This window comes from Phalacrocorax aristotelis, chromosome 2, assembly GCF_949628215.1.
Source record: "Phalacrocorax aristotelis chromosome 2, bGulAri2.1, whole genome shotgun sequence".
NCBI lineage: Eukaryota > Metazoa > Chordata > Aves > Suliformes > Phalacrocoracidae > Phalacrocorax > Phalacrocorax aristotelis.
The window spans coordinates 42,180,817-42,201,025 of NC_134277.1; the positions used below are offsets into that span (position 1 = coordinate 42,180,817).

The 20,209-nt window shown below is 46.7% G+C and overlaps 1 protein-coding gene and 1 long non-coding RNA gene across 4 annotated transcripts in view; one reads left to right on the forward strand and one right to left on the reverse strand.

Moving 5' to 3' along the window:
* Nucleotides 1-6,792: 6,792 nt before the first annotated feature.
* LOC142052718 (uncharacterized) lies at nt 6,793-16,628 on the reverse strand. The gene is made up of 4 exons (XR_012658954.1): nt 16,270-16,628; nt 12,908-13,048; nt 10,647-10,704; nt 6,793-8,273 (listed from the first exon to the last, which is right to left on the reverse strand). It is a non-coding gene; the product is annotated as an uncharacterized LOC142052718 (long non-coding RNA).
* Nucleotides 13,763-20,209, forward strand: part of LOC142052717 (ubiquitin-conjugating enzyme E2 E2) — a 224,205-nt gene continuing 217,758 nt past the window's right edge. The window contains exon 1 of one of the 3 annotated variants that reach the window (XM_075083230.1): nt 13,763-16,661. In XM_075083230.1, the coding sequence (XP_074939331.1) occupies nt 16,321-16,661 (341 nt within the window). In that variant the 5' untranslated portion in view covers nt 13,763-16,320. Of the gene's footprint in view, nt 16,662-17,498; nt 17,793-20,209 lie in introns of those variants that run through there. The other 2 variants (XM_075083231.1, XM_075083232.1) reach the window with 2 other exon arrangements.

Below are 20,209 nucleotides of genomic sequence, written 5' to 3' on the forward strand. Positions count from 1 at the left end.
GAGCGAACAGTGTGCTGCTGCCTCCAAGAAGGCCAACAGGATGCTGGGTTGCATCAAAAAGGGCATCACCTGCAGAGATAAAGAAGTCATTATCGCTCTCTACTCAGCGCTTGTCAGGCCACACCTGGAGTCCTGTGTGCAGCTCTGGTCCCTGCTACACAAAAAGGGTGTGGACAGGCTGGAAGGGGTCCAGAGAAGGGCCACCAAGATGACCAAAGGACTGGGCACCCTGCCATATGAGGATAGGCTGGGAGAGCTGGGTTTGTTCAGCCTTGAGAAAAGGAGGCTCAGAGGGGATCTCATCACCATGTACCAGTACTTAAGGGGCGGCTACAAAGAAGATGGAGACTCCCTTTTTACACGGAGTCACATGGAGAGGACAAGGGGGAATGGACACAGATTGCTCTTGGGGAGATTCCGATTGGACACCAGAGGGAAATTTTTCACAGTGAGGACAGTCAACTATTGGAATAATCTCCCCAGGGCAGTGGTTGACTCAGCCATGTTGGACACCTTTAAGAGTCGTCTGGACAGGGTGCTGGGACACCTTGTCTAGACTGTGCTCTTCCCAGAAAGGTTGGACTAGATGATCCCTGAGGTCCCTTCCAACCTGTGATTCTGTGAATAAAACAAATCCAATGTGAGCACCCAAGAGGAGAATGGAGGTCTAAATAACACAATATCTAGTAATAACTGTCTTGTGGAAGGTTGGAAATTACTTCTGTTTTCCTTGCTGATTTTCCTAATGCTTGTAATTTTTTGGCTCCAAAGCATCTTAGAGTCTGAATAAAAGAATACTTATGACATTTGTTAAAATTTCAAAGTGGATCTGTCCACAAGTCTTTCATGTTGGCTTTCTGTAAACACTGCACAGTTCCAGCCAAAATCTCCACTTTTGCACTTCACAAGGGGACAGAGCAGATGGCTCAATCTAATCCCAAAAGTGCAAATTTCAGAATAATTTATCTTTTGATGAGTCTCACAAATAATGTTAAATAATTCCAAAAATAGCTTATACATGTGTGATATATGTCCAGACATTGAAATTCATCAAGAAGAATTCAGTAAACAAAAGTTTCATTATAAATTATTTGCCTATCTCTGTCTCGCAAAATCTTCCCAGCTTTGTCTGGATGCAATGATGGCTTCTGTCATAAATATGAATTACATGGTTTAATATCTTCTTTTTGCTGTGAAAAAGTGATTAAAATAGAATTTTAAATTGAATCAGTTTATAAAAAGGTTATAAGTTATTAAAGAAGATTTATTTTTACTGTAGAATTATTTTTAAATGACAGGATATGGGATGCAGAGGTCTTCTAGAAGGACCATAGGGCTGTGGAGGAATTCCATTGTTTTCTTGTGAAAAACCTGGTGCTTTAGTAATAGTCTTCTTTGATAATGAGATTTGTTTTAATTAATAGTCTGTTTAACATGTGCATTCCATTATCAGGAATTATTGTGCTTCAGAGACCTCTCAGTGGAAGCAAAGACACAGTGGAAAGATGTTTGAGGTAGAGGAAGCCACACTGGTTCCACAGCTGGGAGGAACAGATTCATATTATCATGCTGATGTGAACAACAACTTCTGCCAAGGACTGGTTTAGCTTAAAGACAGAGTCTCTAAACCAATGGGATCACCCATGCCAGACAAACATTGCTCACTATAAGATATGGACAAACCCATTTTCTACCAGAGTAGACAGTAATTTGGAATCACATTGCACAGTAATAAAGATGATCAAATTCAAAATGGCCAGGCTGAACTGGGTAGCAGCTAAGGGTAAAATGTTGTTGAATTGTTTGCATAAAAGGGATAGAAAATAAGAAATATTACCACCTTCTTTTTCATACTTTTTCTACTCCTACCGCTTCCATAACTGACTTCACAAAATAGTCAGACTAGACACTAGTTTTCAGCTATTTCTGCCGTCTTAATGCATTTTCAAGAGACTTGAGGTAAGAAAGGGTCAAAAAAGGTAAGGCTTACCCTACATGAAGGAATAAATATTGGTAACTGATGCCCACTGGAAGCAAAGCTGACTGCTTCACTCTGGCAGAGGAGATGCCAAACTCACTCTGCTATTTTCTTTACTGAGAGCAGCATCCTGGAATAAACTATGATGATGTGTATCTCATGGAGTCAGCTAAATTAATCTGGATTTATACCGGTGATTGTTGTATTCTGCTAGCCTTACTGACGCTGAGACATGTATTACTTTCCTATGCCGAGACCACTCCAGCAAGAGCGCTTAAGAATGTGTCCTTGTACCCACTTTCTACTACAGTTAATTACAGAGGTATGAACTGTCCCTGAGTGATCATGGCAATTTCCTTCAGTACGTGGGTGTAGAAGAGTACTCAGCCTACTGAAGGTAATGTCAATCCCATCTGAGTTTACTGAGTTTATGTGTCAAATCACTTTGTGACTGCAGAGTATTGACTATAAAAAGATTGAGACTCTTCTGGGTGATCACCATCTGGGACTGCTGATCTGAGACAAGGGTGTGAAAGCATGCAGTCTGTGTGAATTGTCTGTATCCTCCCAGTTGCTGCTGCTCTGCGTCATTCTTTGAAGTATTCCCCAAGGAACAGCACACTACCCAGCTGAATCGAGCATAGTTAAGGCTTGCCATAATATCACATTTCCAAATCTGGTCTATTTCAGCTTGAAATGAGTTATGTGCCCTTTGTTTGTACATCTCATTTCTAAACCTAAAAATATTTATTTTACAGAACAGAAAGAATCCTGCCTGCCCCTCCCCCTTTGAAAGTGTGCTGAAGGAGATGTGATAAATCAATTAGCAATAAGAAACTTAGGGCTAGCTTGTTCAAAAAATTCTCCTCTTGACCTACACTTACTCTGTGAGTCTTGCTGATATTTAATTAAAGAATATTCCAAAAACACTGATTCTTGAAATATGATTGGTGTTTCGCATTTAATCAAACATTTTGTTCTGCATGCAACCTGACTTTAAGAAATCTCTGTATTATGACTCAAAGTGAAAGGAAACTCTTTCTTAGTATTTCACAGTGTCTTCCTCCTTAGCTAGACTGATTTACCAAGGCATTCCAGTTCAGCACTTAAATGGTGCCTTGGGCTAAACTGTAAAATTACAGCCTGGGTCATGGCAGAAAACGCAGGTATTGCTCAAAGAGCAGTAAAGACCCAGAGAGACAAGTGCCCTCATTATTTTCATTACTCTAATACTGCTGCTCTGTACAGTTTGCTGACGAGTACATTGAAGGGAGTAGAGAGTCTCCGAAGAGTTGAGACTCATCTTGGGCAATGCCCAAGTAAGTAATGAAAAGGTAGGGCAGTTACCTTTGCTTTGGTCATTCAGACCCACACAGCTGAGATCTCGTGTAGAGTTTATGTCAGGCCCATTATCCATATAACCCCATAATATTATAATCAGTTACAAAAGAGCCTCTTCTGACAGTACTATTCCTATTTTAATCAAACTCTCCCCCTTACAGTACTAATATCTTTGGGAGTTGCTACTAATTTAGTAATGTCTTCCACTTCTGAAATCAGTCATTAATGAAACTGCTACTGCTGTACATTAGAATACCATCTATAAGTTTCCAAATACATTAAAAGTATGAACCAAGGCCACCATGAGGTCTTCAGACTAAAAAAGAAGACTGCCTAGTCACAAATGCCATATTTTGAGAGGCAGGGGCCCTTTATCACTAGATTATTATATGCCCCAATATAGAGAGAGCTGCAATTTCAACTACTGCCTCGGATTGTTAGGAACTCTGACTTTTAGTGTGGATGGCATCTTAGCAGAGTTCATGCAGGGAGCATAAACATTTGCTCTTACTCACAACTGCATAGACCTGTATCCTCATGATGTTATAACAACATCTACAGTTATGCAGGAAATAATACTAGATAGGTATCTGATGTGATTTGCCTTTGAAGGTAGTTTAGATACTCAATATGGGGAAGAGAACAGTTTTCTCTGATTAACAGCCTCCCAGTTTGTCATCAACCAACGGTCTGTGAGTTACAGTTTGTGAAGTGAGGGACTAAGGCACTTACACCTCTGGAAGAAAAAAAAGCACTACAGATTGGACTGGGGGAGGGAAGATCATCCAGGGACAAAGTCAAGAAAAAGAATGTGTGCAAAGACACAATGGAATAAAAAAGAGTGGCTGGAAAAGGAAAGGGAAGAAGGGAGGGATAAAAATAACAAGCAGATCAGGTACAAAAGCCTTATTCAAAGAAAAACAGGAAAAGTCGAAGGTAAAAGTAGGTGACAAAAAAAGTGAAATGAAAGCAAAGGTGCAGAAATGTGTGAAAAGACAATGGGAGGCTTACTCAAACAGAATTAGACTATGAGATGCTCTTATTACTCCCCATAGCTTTTTTCTCCCTAGTACGACTCTTGTCCACTTGCTGTAGGGGCCCTTTCTTTATTTGCTTTAGTTTTGTGGGGTTTTAAAGCTTAAAATACTCAGCTCTATCAGTTTTCTCAAGGTAGTTAATGAAAGAAAACTCCATTCCAGATGCCAAAATCTGTTTGCTACTAAATAAATAAATGAATAAGGCCATAAGCTGACAGACAAGTCGAATTTATAATACATTATCATCGGTTCACTGAAGGGATAGGAGGAATAAAACAGTTTATTCATGCAAAGACACATTTTGCCTTGGCTCACAACCTTTTAAAGCGACATCATGTGGAAAGCAGGTGTTATACAGAGTTGTCGTAAGAGTTACATTGCCTGCAGAAGGCCAGCTAGAAAAGCAAACCCTGTCTCCAAACAGTGAAGTGCAAGCATCGCAAGGAAGCTCAGGGGAGTGAGACAGGGCTGCAGCTTTGCTACTGGGGTAACTATGTGAAGAGTCCTCTGAAGCAGACAGCACGCTACTTGGTGCTTTGTGAACCTGGAAAACCTAAAAGAGACTGTGAGCAAAAGAAGAGGAAGGTTTTGCTGAGGCACGTGCCCTCCCAGGGTGCTCTTGGTACCATTAGGCTCTTTAGAACATAAACTGTGGCAGAAGTGAGGTTTGGACACAGAAAGATTTCAAAACCTATTGGATTGACAGGAAAGACTGGCAATAAAAAGAAAACCGAAATAGGCTTAATCTGAAACCCTGAGATATCTACCCTGGATGACAGTGACAGACCTGTACATGGGACCTGGCAGCCACTAATGCAGAAGGGCAGTATCTGGCAAGCTAAACATGTTTGCAGACTGATTATTGTTTTGAAACACATCTTTTCCATAATAATTCTTTCCAACCGTAAAGTTGATTGATTGGTTCTTGATTAATTCTATCTTTGTCCCTGACATTCAAGGCCAGATGCTGATCTAAACTGAGACCCCCTGGGATAACACATCAGGGCGTGCAGCCATAAATCTTTGTTATGAGCAGTGGGGGACACAGGTCCTAGTCTTGATCCCACCTAAAAGAATATGATAGCTGAAGATCTACAGCTTGTGGTAAACAGTGGGAAACTAAACTAAAGGGGTTGAACTGTTAGCTGTTCTTCTCCCAGGAATCCTTACAGAGGTTACTAGACTTCTCCCAGAGGTTGCCACCTCCTAACAGGGGGGGAGCTGAACAGCTCATGAATCAGCTCTAAACCACCGCAGCTTACAGCTTGGCCTATTAAGGTAAACCAACATTGATTTTGGTTTATGCTAAACTGCAGGTTCAGGCGCTGATTCACAAGCCATTCAGCCACTCCTGCCACAGGGCAGATGCCTCTGGAAGACAGCAGGGTTGGGGGCAATAATTGTTTCAGCCACTGAATTTTAAACTGTCATTAGGTGTGTGCCAATACGTTTACGGGGATTTCCCTGTGGAGGAGACCACAAAAAAACCCCAACCAAACAGAAAGTTACAGCTTAGTCTGAAACTGTTAATAATCATTTGTATCTTACTTAGGATTCCTGTCTTCCCATATCATTTTTAAAACTGTACATTATTGTTGCTACCAAGAACACAGCTGCAATCTGAAATCTTGGATGTATGTTTCCTTCTATTCCTGGAGTGAAAAATGATATCACAATTCACCTTTACAGCTATGCTGGGGAAAATGAAAGCTCTTGTAGTATTCACTGGTGCTTTCAGAGTTATTTTAATATTTTGCATCTCAACCTGAAGGACTCATAAATCTATACAAATATCAGGGTGTCTGAGCTTTTTGACATCCATATGACTGTTATGTATATCTTGTGAAAGGGAAACTGAGGAAAAGTTACTCAGTTTGTGTAGTTACACAAGTTATCTTAGCTCTCCTCACTTTATATCCCAAGTTCTACCAGAAAAGTTCATTCTTCCTCCAAGACACTCATAACAAAATCAGAAACCGCATGAAACTAGGCTGGTTTAGGGTTTTAGTGTACATTAAAACTTAGCCCATTTTTAGAAAAAGCCTTACCATGACATTCACAAACTTTTGAATGAATCTAGATAGTGTTTTGAGCAAACTTGCCTATAGATCTGGTTTGGTGGCCAAACTATGTAAAGCACATGAAACCAGATCACCCAAGCTTTGATGCCTCTTAGTCAGTTTTGGTTTGCATTTTGAGACCAAAGTCATAGCTGAGGGAATGTACTGTTATGAATCAGAATAAAGAAGATGCTTATGTGAGGTTCTCCCTAAAGAAACCCACAGACTTTTGCACAGTTCTCTATTTTCCCTACAAAATTAAATAGAGCTTTAAGTTTTCCTTCAGAAAAAAAGTAAAGCTAAATTCTCCTGTCAGAGGGCTTACCCTTGTTACAGTTTCACAGAAGATATCCATTTTAAGGAGCACATTCCCTCTGGTACGTTCAGGACTACTTTATTAAAATACATACATGGCAAATAATGTATGGCAACAATAAAAAGGTTTTATAGTGGCAATTAGGATTTGATCCAAAGTCCATTAATGTCAACGGGAATGGTTCCATTGATTTCAAAGGAGTTTGAAATAGGTGCGCATGTAAAAAGATGTACATCCATTTCTCGGCCTATCCTAGTCAACCCAGGTGAAACAAAACCTGTGTATGTCTCACATGCCTCCCTTACCTTCTGGGCTCTCACCAATGGATTTTTAATTACCAGTAATGGCCAGACCATTATATTTAAACTGCCAGCCAATTTCTGGTCCATTGTTTCAGATCTGTGGGCTCTGCGAGCAGATGCCGAGGCAGCTGTGCAGCTCCAGCTCAGAGCTTCCGTGGCATTTCACCTCACGGGAGATGTAGCATAGCAAACCATTTAGCTGGCGTCCCCTGCAAGCGGGAACTCTGGTCCGGTAACACAGTGCAATCCAAGCTGCCAGCATGCAGGAGTAAAAAGCTATTGCTGAAATTCTTCCAAAACCAAATTATATCTTCCATTGTCTCAAAGGAATAATAAACCCTGGCTGGCTGATTGTGGAATATAATAATCATCTAGCTGAATTAGTGAGCATTCCTGGGAGTGACTGATTTCTGCTTTTCCCAAACAGCATTTTTTTTCCCAAGATAATAGTTCTTATCTGAAAAACAGGATTTCTCAGGACAGGAGAGGCACCCAAGGACTGGAGGGCAGCCAGTGTCACTCCAGTCTTCTAAAAGGGCAAGAAGGAGGCCCCGGAAACTCTAAGCCAGTCAGCCTCACCTTCATCCCTGGAAAGGTGGTGGAACCTATGCAAACTGGATCGTCACAAATCCATGGGCCCTGATGGGATGCACCTGCGAGTGCTGAGGGAACTGCCTAATATTCTTGCTGAGCCACTCTCCATCATCTTTGAAAGGTGGTGGAGGACAGGAGAGGTGCCCGAGGACTGGAGGAAAGCAAATGTCACTCCCATCTTCAAAAAGGGCAAGAAGGAGGACCTGGGAAACTTTAGGCCAGTCAGCCTCACCTCCATCCCTGGAAAGGTGATGGAGCAGTTCATCCTGGAGGTCATCTCCAGGCATGTAGAGGAACAGAAGCTTCTCAGAAGTAGTCAACATGGATTCACCAAGGGGACATCATGCTTGACCAACCTGATAGCCTTCCATGATGGCATGGCTGGCTGGGTAGATGAAGGGAGAGCAGCATGTGTTGTTTACCTCGACTTCAGCAAGGCTTTTTTCTTCTCATAACATCCTCATAGTTAACCTTAGGAAGTGTGGGTTGGATGAGTGGACAGGGAGGTGGACTGAGAACTGGCTGAACAGCAGAGCTCAGAGGGTCATGATCAATGGCGCAGAGTCTGGTTGGAGGCCTGCAACTAGCAGTGATCCCTGGAGGTCTGTGCTGGGTCCAGTCCTGTTCAACATATTCACCAATGACCTGGACGAAGGGATAGAGTGTAGTGTCTGCAAGTTTGTTGATGAATAAAAACTGTAAGGAGCGGCTGATACACCAGAAGGCTGTGCTGCCATTCAGCAAGACCTGGGCAGGCTGGAGAGTTGGGCTGAGGGGAGCCTGATGAAATTCAACAAGAGCAAGTGCAGGGTCCTGCACCTGGGGAGGAACAACCCCATGCACCAGTACACGTTGGTGGCTGACCAGCTGGAAAGCGGCTCTGTTGACAAGGACCTGGGAGCACTGGTGGGCAGCAAGCTGCATTAAAAGGAGTGTGGCCAGCAGATCAACGGAGGTTATCCTCCCCCTCTGCTCTGCTCTAGTGTGACCACATTTGGAGTACTGTGTCCAGTTTTGGGCTCCCCAGTTTAAGAAGCACAGGGAACTGCTCGAGCAAGTCCAGCAGAGAGCTACCAAGATGATCAGGGGACTGGAGCATCTCTCTTATGAGGAAAGGCTGAGAGACACGGGTCTCTCCAGCCTGGAGAAGAGAAGACTGAAGGGGGAATCTTATAAATGCTTATCAATATCTGAAGGGCGGGTGTCAAGAGGATGGGGCCGGACTCTTTTCAGAGGTGCCCAGCAACAGGACAAGCGGCAATGGGCACAAGCTGGAACATAGGAAGTTCCACCTGAATATGAGGAAAAACTTTTTTACTGTGAGGGTGACAGAGCAGTGGAACAGGCTGCCCAGAGAGGTTGTGGAGTCTCCTTCTCTCTCTGGAAATATTCAAAACCTGCCTGGACACAGTCCTGTGCCCCCTGCTCCAGGTGTGCCTGCTCAAGCAGGGGTCTTGGAGGAGATGATCTCCAGAGATCCCTTCCAACCCCAACCATTCTGTGATTCTGTAAAAGCTAAAGTTAAGCAACTCAAACATTGTGAGATTCAGACTTATACCTTTTGTGTTTTCATAGTAAAAATAAAACACTTTTTAGCAAAAATATATGGCTGTTGAAAGCGATTTCCACTGACACAGTGTCAGGACCCTGAGGGCAGTCACTGGCCTGCCTGCCCTCGTCCAGCCTCCCCGCAGGTTCCCCCACCCTGCCCAGGTCCCAGGACCCCATGTCAGCCCCTGCCTTAGCCATGCCACGGCGGGGCCAGCCTCCAGCTCCCCACAGCCCTGCTTGGCCTGGCCATGGGCCCCACTAAGCCAGGCCTAACACAGCCTCACAGCTTGTCCCCATCCCTAGGGAGGTGCCCAATGCCCAGGGCTGGGTGGTACTCAGTACTGCAAGAACTTTTGGACGAGGACATCTTCACTGAGACTGACCATCTGCCTGTCATGTCAGGTCTGTTAGTCCCACACGATCTGAACTGGATGCTTGAAAATCTCAGCCTTGCATCAGCACACAGTCACACACCATGTGTGAATCTGCAACACACATTTTGTTACTTTAATGCTTTGTTACTTTAATACTTTAATTTACAGGTAATGGTGAATTTTCTGTTTTTAAGTCACAGCTTTGATCTTGCAAGTAGAAACCCAAAGTCTTGATGGCACCGAGCAATTTAACACCTGTTTGTGGTCCTGACAATGATGATTAACAAGCAAAGGATTCTGCTATCTCGCCTGTGGTTGTTGGCCTAGCAGAGCAAGAAGTCCCACTTCACCACTCACCAAGGATGTCAGAGACATGGGCAGAAACCACCTGTTTTCCTGAAGAGAGCTGTTATCTCAGGCTGCTGCCTGGAAAACAGGCAATGGCGTGGCAAGGGGACAGGGGACTTCTTAATCTCTCTTGCTAATGCTGTTCCATTTTGAATGGGATCATTAAATATTAAAAGAATGAAAGATCAAAAGATAGAGAATGACTTTTAGCCTGTTTGTTAGGCCTCTCACGTTTGCAGTTCCAATCCAGTGCAGACTTAGGTATTTTTTAGAGAGAAGAAGAGATACAATGAGAAAGAACAAATCAGCCAAGCTCCAAAATGCTGTAACAGTTAGGACACACTTCTGAGAGTTGGAAACTGTGGTTTTGTCCTTTCAGTCAGCAGATAAAATTAAATTTCCATTTCCCACGTTCTCAGTGATGGCTTCATTGCCAGAAGATTGAACGGGCAAGGGTCTTCTGCTAAATCCAGGAGATGGATCTAGGAACCCCATAGCTAGAAGCCACAGCCAGAGGTAGGTACCTGTGTTTGTGGAAGACACTGCGCCAGTGTCCTCTCTCTCTTTGCCACTTCCTAATGACGAGGTTAACTGGCTCTCTACTCAGCCAAATATTTGCGGACCTCCACTGCCTAAATATCTAGCTCTGCTAATGAATTTAACTTGAAATGTATGGCCTTCCCTGAGAATTGTGAACTTCACAAGCCAATACAGCATCAATAGTTAGAAATTGCAACAGACATACCAAATCGCCTTTGTGCGCCTAATCCTCAGCTATGCCTTGGGTTCCAGTTCAAAGAAATCTGCCAAACACAGGAAATGGAGACAAAGAAACATTTCAAAGGGAAACTGCGGGCTGGGTTTTCGAATTACTTCCCACTTTTCCAAATTAACTGTAAAACACAAGAACATCCACTTTGCAGAGGTAGAAATGGCTATGTAAGGTGCAAAGCTGGTCAAAAAAAGGGTCTACTTGGATTAAAACACAGTAATAAATATAGCTAGGTAGGCTCTGAACTTAGTTACAAAGTTAAGCAAAATTACTTAAAACACTCATTATGATAAGATTAAGATATCCAAGAGCCCACTTGTGCTGCTCAGGGCTCTGACCTGCAGTAAGGATGCTCAGGAGAAAAGTCTGCTTGCTTAGGAAGTAGACATGTGTTCCTGTGCTGTGCCTTGCAGCTTTTTTGAATGAAGTGTATGCCCCACCTCTGTCCTCCCCACTGCCTCCCAACGACTTTGGAGCCTCAGGAACAGTTCAGTGTGGTTAAGAGTACCTGTCCCTTCCCTGATGTTGCTGCTTCCACTGCTACCTGCTTCACTTCAGCTGAGTAATGAAGACGAGCACTAGCTGTTCTGTTTTTTGCTCCCTGAGGTTCTACAGAATGAGCTCAGGGACAAGCAGAGAGGAGTTTGTCAGGCTCTGCCTAGACCTATAGTCAAAAGAAACCATTTATTCCTTCCAACAGTCACCACCAAGGACGAGACAAAAGATGTTTGGTTTTTCCTTCCTCTGTTTGCCCTTGGACTTAGCCACTGGCAGCTGCTTTGTTGGCACTAGTTGCGTAAAAGGTTCCATAAAGCAGAAGGGATAATTTGGGTTTATCAAACTGCAGACATTCCCCTTTATCCCTTCCAAGTACAGCCCAAACCAGGCTTTTTGGCCAGGATCTTCAGGAAAGAAGTACAAAACATGACCAGCCTGACTTATTGCTGCAGGGGACTTCCATTTCACTGGGGGAATCCCCTGCAGAGAACATGCGGGTAATTTCCACTCTGCACAAGGCAGACAATCTGCTTCAGACTGATTGTGGTCCCTTGGGTTCCTGAAATATATTTGGTTGTTCATATTGAAAGGACTGAACAAGCCTGCTGTATGGGGTTTGGTTTGCCGGGGTGGATGCACTAGCCTACTCCTTAAGCATCCATTTTTCATGCGTTAACCATAGAGGACATAAGCCCACATTCTTCTGCAACCTTAACTTTAATAAAAGGGAACAGGAGTGCCCATGGCCTCTCTTTCTGTGTAAAGATGTAAGTTTCCCTACAGAACCACAAGAGATCCTCAGAATTTTACCCACCTTTAATCAGAAAACCAAGCTCTGATCCTGTGAATTAAGATGTTATGAAACCAATAGAAAATAATAGGAACACAGAGGTGCTGAAAAGCGTGTGGAAATAACACCTAAAAAACTCCAATTTTCTTTTCTAACCTATCTTCACATTTCAACATTCTCTCCCACGTATGGTGATGAATTAAGACAGGCAATGCAGGGAATTCTTCCAGTTACAGGTCACTACATTACAATAGCTTTGGAAATACAGATTTTTCCCTTCAGTACATACCAGATGAGATTTTTAAAGCAGTGGCTTAGTCTAGGAATCTGCTGTTAACAATTTCTGTCTAGAAACTATCAGAGAATTATCCTGTGTAATTATCTTAAGTTGGCCTCTAAACCAGCACATGGAAACAAACCTCTGTTCTGGACACTAAGCAGTGATTTATTCCCTATCTTAAAGAAAAAGCCAGGCTTTCATTAAGGACACGGAAGCAAGTTATTACCTCCCTCCCACCCATCCCTAATATGTTTTATCTTTATTCTTTACAATTCTGGATAGCAAAGCGGCTGAGAGCCATAAGGATCTCTGATGCCACATGGTTATTGTCCCAGTTGTTTCTTCTGGTTCCAGCTGAGTGAGAGCGGGAGCTGTTCAGCTTCTGGCAAAGGGGAGGAGGAGGAGCTGCAAATTCTTGGGTTTTTTTAGGTTAAAGAGATCTTAAAAGTTGTTTGCCTCACAGCTTATAACTCTCTTCATATTTAATGGCTTGAAAAGATTAGGGTGAATAAATTCTAATTATTTGGGGGGTTTACTCTATCGTAGAGCAAATAGTCAGGCTAGTAATAACTTGTCTCTGTGCCCACCCAATCATTTTACTTCAAGATGCCATGAAAATACTTTAAACAGATTTCTGTAAAGGCACTATTTGAATAATAGGCTTACCTGGTGTTCAGGATTCAATCATCTTTTCCTTGATATAGAATGTCATTTTTTTAAGGGATGAGGACATATGCAATTAGTTGAAAACTCTAATGACATTTCTGCTGCAGATACCTTCCTTGCTACTCCACTTCATTCTACATGCTGATAGCAGGAAAACAAAATGAACATGAAGAATCCTGATCTCTGAATCACTCAAATGCTGTGTCTTCAGACACAGCTGGTGCTTCAGAGATCAGGGCACCTGTGAATTTCAGTTTACATTTGCCAACATACAGAGTGGGATTCATCCAAGTGGCAACAAAAGCAAAGCAAGATTGTAGGGGAAAAAAAAATCAGATGCAGTGTGAGAATAAACAGTCTACAAGTGGGAGAAAGAGCACAATCAGAGAGCAAAAAAGAATACAGAACAGACCAGATCCTCTGGACTATCATTATGGCTTTTTCCTGTCACCCTAGTATAAGGAAAGCCAGCTATGGGAGAGGAATCCCATAACAGCATAAAGCTACTGCAGAGACTCGTGCCATTCTGTGTCCCTGCCTCAGCTCAGGGTGGAGGACAAGATGGAGAGAGAGGGCCTGTTGCTGAGAGGAGCCCGCTGTCTGCTCTGCAAACAGCCCCAGGGTGCCCGAGGCTCAGCAGGGAAGAAATGGGGGGAGTGATGCAGGCTGGGGTAGCTCCTGCAGAGCTGAAGAGTGGAATCAGGTAAAGAATGAAGAAAGGCACCTTTGTCCCAATTCCTCCAATCCTCTGCTGATAATAGTTTGGATGGAAGAAATGATCTGGTTCATTAGGATTTGGTTGAAAGAGATTGATAGAACAACAGGTGCACCATGGACAACTGGATATTTCCATCTCCCTTTTTAATATAAAATATTAAAGTTTTGAAAGTGAGATATGCTCTCACAAGAGAGATACTGTTATGTTTTCAGCTCTATCACAGTTGAGATAATTCCTCATCTTTTCTCCACCTCAGAAAACCAATCTCTTTTTATCAGTTACAGCTCGACGTCGATGTTCATTTAACAACTTAAATAGCAATAGTGAAATGACATGTCCTTTTAAATGGGAATGAAAAATAATTCATAAGTAGAACTGCAGAAGAAACCTCAAAGTTGCATTTTCCTTATTTTGGCGTGTAACAATAACTTATAATTTAACTTCCTTGGTTTTTAACTGAACAGAAATGGATAAAACTTGCCATAAATGAGATCTCAGTACAGCTAAGTAAGTCTAAAACTCTAAATAGATCCAGTACTTCTTCAAATCAAACACTCTGAAATGGAAACTTGGCTCAGGTTTCGCCAACTTCATGGATTTTGATTGACATATCTGTCCTTATAACAGACACTTTAAATCAAGAGGCCTTAACAGAAGTGTCCTTAACTATAACAGTCTTAAAGCACAACTGTCTGGGCCAGGTGAGCTGAACTCCAGTGTGTCTCTCTGAGGAAGCTGCAAGCTTCTGTGAAAGTAAAGAACCTGTGTTGTTTTGGATGTGTCCGGTGTTGTAAATAGTGTCAGTTTTTAGAAACCACAGAAAAACAAGGGGGGGGTGGGCGGTGGGGGGGGAAGTGTAATGCATGTGCCTTAGCACTCCAGCATGGGTGAAATCTAACACTGGAGTACTGCCACTCACTTCAAAAGGGCCTGGATTTCACCCCGTATGATCCAAACTTACAAAAGTCTTCCAGTGGATTTTGAATAATACAATATTATGCAACCTTTAACATCCAAGGGCCAAACACATTATTTTGAAAGGTCAAAAGGATAAAACCGGGAGCAATTCACTACCCCGCCCTACTCTCTTTACACTGCATAGGTAGGGCTCATTCAAAACCTCCACTTTCAAAATCACAGGGCACACCTCAGTGTGCATGTCCTATTCACAAGGCAGTACAAACCTTCTCCCTAGTTTAGCTGTCATTTAAGCCCTACCGCTTAGGGCTTTGGGCCAGAGGTTACACACCAAAAGAAAAGTCAGGGCCTGAGTCTCGATGACTCAAACCCTTCACTTTGTGCTGGAACACTTCAGCGCTCCCTTGATTTTTTTGGCACCAGGAATTTATGACCCAGATTCTGGGACACTCTATGGCCCCATCCTACCCCTGTCTGAATTAGGCTATTCACTGAGCTTCAATCTCTCTGCTTCCTGCGGATCCTAGCAGAGAAGGAGGACTACAATGAAGCACACCGGGCTGTCACTGAAGTGAAATTCTGACACGGGCTGAGGAATTTCAATAGACGGGGTATTCGAACAGGAAAATTTATGCCTCCTTTAAGGCACCTTTAAGCAATCAGAACACATTAAGGAAATGCGGTAGAAGACTCATTTAGAAGTGAATTTCATCGCTTCCTGGGCGGTTTTCAGGAGGTCTGTTTTGGAATGACTGAAAGGAGCCGGCATGACTTAAATGACTTTAGGAAAGGGGACCATGATGTCAAGAGAGCGCAATGCAGCCATCAGCCTTTCAGTGGGCTGAGAAGCATTATTTGCAGGAGATTTGCGTTCTTTAAAGGATCTTTATGCATCATATTCTGTTAATTACTTAGTTATTAGTCCTTATGAGAAGTCAACACATGCTAACAGAAACCCACCCAGCTGACATTAGGAGCTTTTCTTGGGAGTTCATCAGAGGCAGGAACACATTGTGTAAATTTATGGTGTAAATTTGGGGTTGTCCTGTGCAGGGATAGGAGCTGGACTTGATGATCCTTGCGGCTTCCTTCCAACTCGGGACGTTCTATGATTCTATGAAATGCACATGAAATAGGAAGAACTACCTGACTGCAGTAGTTTTAAAGTTTAGGTGAAAATGGCACTGGGCTTATTTAACAAAGAAATAGGAAGAGACAATAAACCAAGTTATTTCAAAGCAATTACTGAACAAAGAAAAAGATTAATTTTATGTACCGGGAAAATGCAAAAAATCACTTCTTTTGTCTGGATATAGCATGACAGCAGGTGCCAGTGTTTCTAATCCTTAAATATCTCAGCAGTGCTTCAAGTTCTCAACTTCTGTATGTTTGGTAGCACGGACTCCACCTAACACCATAACCATGAGTCAGAAAAAGTACAACACTTCACCGCTCAAGCAGGAAAAACTTTTCCTATTGTACATGTGGAATGGCGAGAACAAATCTTGTTTTTTAATCCCCATTTAGTTGTTACAAGGGGCAAAATATTTTGACTTGCCATTACCCTTTTACCTGTGGCTGGTATATTTCCCTGTTAGAAGAAGAAAGGAGGTGATAAAAGTTTACATAATGCAGCTAAGCATAAGCTGCACGTTATGTAAAGATGAAAGCAGCAGGGTCAGCACAGGGACAGAAGTACTTTGGTTAGGCCAACACAGCCGGTTACCTGACAGCCAGTTCTGCTGGAGGTGCATTTTGTTCCAGGTTAGTATTATTCATGGTTAATATAGAACATCGAAGCATGGCTCGGCCTCGGCCTCTCCCATTCCTTACTGCGATGCTTGCCACGGAGGTAATGCCTGCTTGCGTGGGAGGCGAGATTCATTTACCTGACTACAATCACGCTACAACACCTATCTCCAACCGGGGCGCCGTACGTCATCCGGTGTTGCTGGCGGCCGGGGGCTGTTTGTGCCGTCGGGCCGAGCTAATGCGACGCAGTAGCCTTGTGGTCGAAACTACCAACGATGAACACAAAAGTAGGAGCATCAGGTGCCGGCCCGGGCCCTCTCTCGGCGCTGGGGCAGCTCCCCGTGCCCTCGCACCGCCCCTCGACAGGTAACGCGTCCCTCCCCGACCGGCCGCCGCCGGGAGCCGCCTTCGCTCCGCGGGGGGACCCGGCCTGGCCCCGGCCGCTCCGTCGGGCGGGGAGACGCGGTGGCTTCGCGGAGACAAAGGCCCCGGGGAGGTGCGGGGAGGTGCGGGCGGCGGGATGGGGCGGGGGGTGGCGGGGGACGGCCGAGGGAACAAAGAGGCGGAAAAAGATGAGACGAGCAAAGAAAGTTGATACCGGCCGCCGCCCCCTGCCCCGTCCCGGCCGCCGCCCCAGGGACTTTGGCGGGCAGCGCGGCCGGGCACACGGGGCGGCGTGGGGCCGCGGTCAGCCGGCCGCGGGGGAGAGGAGGGCCGGGTACCCCGACCTCTGTTTATCTGTCTGTCCGTCCGTCCGTCCGTCCGTCCCGCCGACCCCCGCCCGGGGCTGCCCCATCCCCTCACGCCTCCTTCCTCCTCGGCCCCGCTGGCCCCGCCCAGCCCCCGCCCCCCCCCCCCCCCGTGCTTCCCTTTAACGCGCGCTCCCGCCGGCGGCTCTTCCCCCTCCCCCCGCCTCGGCGGCGCGCGGCCTCCTCCAGTCCCCGCGGGCGGGCGCGCGCCCGCGCCCCCTCCCCTCCCCCCCCGCCCGCCTGTCACTTTCCCCCTCCTCCCACCGCCCCCTTGCAGAAAGCGCGCGCGCGCGCGCGCCCGCCCATCCCTCCCCTCCCCTCCCCTCCGCTCCCCTCCCCTCCCCTCCGCTCCCCTCCCTTGGCGGACCGCGAGCGCTCGGGCTAATTGGCTGGCGGGGGCGCGCGCGCGCGCGGCGCTGTCCGGGCGGGCGGGGGCGCGCGCGCGCGCGGAGGCGGCGGCGGCGGGGGCGCGCGCGCGCGCGCGGCGGCGGCTTTACTTCTCTTCGGGCAGCGGGGGCAGGAGCGGCGGCGGCGGGAGCGGCAGCAGCGGCTGCTCGGGCGAGAGAGAGGCGGTCGCGGAGCGCGGGGCAGCGGGCTCATGACTCAGTGAGCGGCTGCAGCCCCTTTCCAGCCCCGCGCCCGGCCGGACTCGGGGCGACCGCGTCGGATTGTCCCGCAGCCCGTGCCCGGCACCAGCCGGAGAGGGGGAGAGAGAGAGAGAGCGAGAGAGACCTGCGCTCGCCTGCAGGTAGCAGCGGTTCCCCCGTGTCCCCCTCGCCCTGTCGCTCCCGAGGTACACCTCTGCCCCCGCTTAGGTACGCGCCTGCCTCCCCTCCCCCCGCCAGGCTCCCCCCCCCAATCCCACTCGCCTTCCCCCCCCCCCCCCCCCCGCCCCGCTTAACTGCGACCCTCGGTCTCTACCTTTATTCCTCCCCGCCCCTCCCCCCTCCGCATCCCCCCGGCGCTGCCTGGTACCCCCTTCCCGCCCCCCCCCCCCCCGTCATCCCGGCCGTGTCCTTTCTTAGCAGCAGTCCCGTCCGCCCCCCGCCCCCTCGGCATCTCCGCCGCCTCTCCCCTCTCCCCCGGCTCCATCCATCCTCCGGTCATCTCTCCAGCCTCCATTGCTCCTCAGCACCCCCACACCCCTTAAACAACTCTTCCGTGTCCATTTGTCCTGCTTGCCCCGCTGCGGGCGGGACCAACGGCCACCCCCGCTCCCCCTCTTCCCCCCCCGCCCCCCCCCGCCGACCCCACTCCGGCTCCCTACGCCCGGGGTCGCTCCGGTGCCGGGGTACCCCCTTGCCCCCCCCATGACCAAGCCTCGAGCCTCCCGGGGTACCCCATCTTCCCCCCCTCCTCCGCATCGTTGGGCGCCCTGTGCTGAAGCCCCTCGGGAGGGGCACTGCCCACCCCCCCACAGCGCCCCAAGGAGCCCAGCAGCCCAACCCCCTCCCTTCCCTCATGTGCCCCCGACGTCTTCCTCTCGCAGTCTCCTCCTCCTCCTCTCCCCGGCTGTCTCCTACTTCTCACCCCGGCCCGGCAGCCGCCTGCCCGGTCGGGGGGTGCGTGTGGCGTTTGGGGGTGCCCATATCCACCCGCCCCCCCCCCCCCCCCCCCCCCGCCCCGGTGCCGCACGCCGGCTCTTCCCGACGGGCGGGGGGAGGCGGGATGGTAGCGTGTGTGCCCACCCGCGGCGGGGCCGTGGGAGCCCGGGGCCGCTGTCCCGTCCCGCCGGATGCCCCTGTCGGAGCCGGACCCTGCCCGCCCCGAAAGCGGGCTCCGGCCGCGTCCCCTACTGCGATGTTTTGGTCCTTTTGCCCTTTACGGTTTTCTAATGAAGATAAAGTAAGGCGGCTGCTGCTGCTGGTGCTGGTGCTGCTTTTCGTGGACCCTGCAGAAATATTCAATTTATCTTGGCTTATAGGAAATATAGACTGCTTCAGAAAGACACCATCACTAGCTCTGCTGCCCTTGGGACCCACCTGCACATTGCTGAGACCTCTCTGTCCCTGACTGCTGTTTTTTTTTATTTTTTGGGGGGTGGTGGTGGTCGGGTTTTTTGTTGTGGTTTTGTTTTGTTTGTTTTTTTATTTTCCTTTTGATGAGGGAGGGCAAGGTGCCCGTGGATATATATGACAGAAGCAGGGTCTTTCGGACACTTTTCACTTAGAATTGGTAGTTGTAGTTACACTTGTAATCTGTGTCTCTGCTGAATCATCTCATGTTAAGGGAGAGACACTGAAGTCCCCTTTCACTTCTTCCTCTGTCCCCTCTGCTCATTTTTCCCAGCACAACAGCAGGGAGGTTAGCAACCCTCGGCTGAATGTAGAATAGCCTGGCAGCCGGGGACCTGGACATTGTGTGTCTTTCCTCTTGTTCCATGTGACGGTGGCAAACACACCCATGGCTGTCCAGGTTCAAGGAGTATCTTGTATTTCTCTGTCTGTGTTCGTGGCAGTGAAATGTTTTCCTAACAGTGTCATCCGCCATCCGCTTGGTCGGGTTGGTCCGTCCCCATCCCCCCCCCCCCCCCCCCCCATTCTCTTATTTGTTCATGTGTGTATTTGTCTTTTAAGTTTGACCACGTTTGAAGTGTCTAACTTTAGGTGCTTTAAAATGCGCTTTTACCATGATATTGAGCATGCCTTAAACTATACAAAATTCCTAAAACTGCAGATATTGTGAGGAGAGGGTATGGAAGGGACTGCCTGGATGTCAGAAGGGGGAACAGAGAGAGGAGGAGAGAGGGAAAAAAAAAACCCAAGAAACTAGCCAGACATCAAATGACAGATTTAAGCATTTTCCTGTTGTAAATGCTGGCATTACATGTTACAGTAATTATATGGTCAGGGCTACTGTTACAGTGTTTGTCTGCTGGATAGTAACCTGAACTTATGAAGTGAATACAGTTGTTTTTGGATAATAGTAATATTTATAGCCAAGATTATTCACAGCAGATGTCCTATGCATATAGGCTTTACTAAATATGCTTTTAACTTTCTGGCCTGCAGTGTTAAAGCCTATGCACATTGGGAAGAGAATTTTTCTCATTAAAATTAGATGTATTAACCAAAGACCAGAACTAAAATCTAGAGTAAATAAACTGTTATTAAAAAAAGATTAGATTGTATTTTAGCTGTATGTAGAAGCAAAGAAAATGGGTAC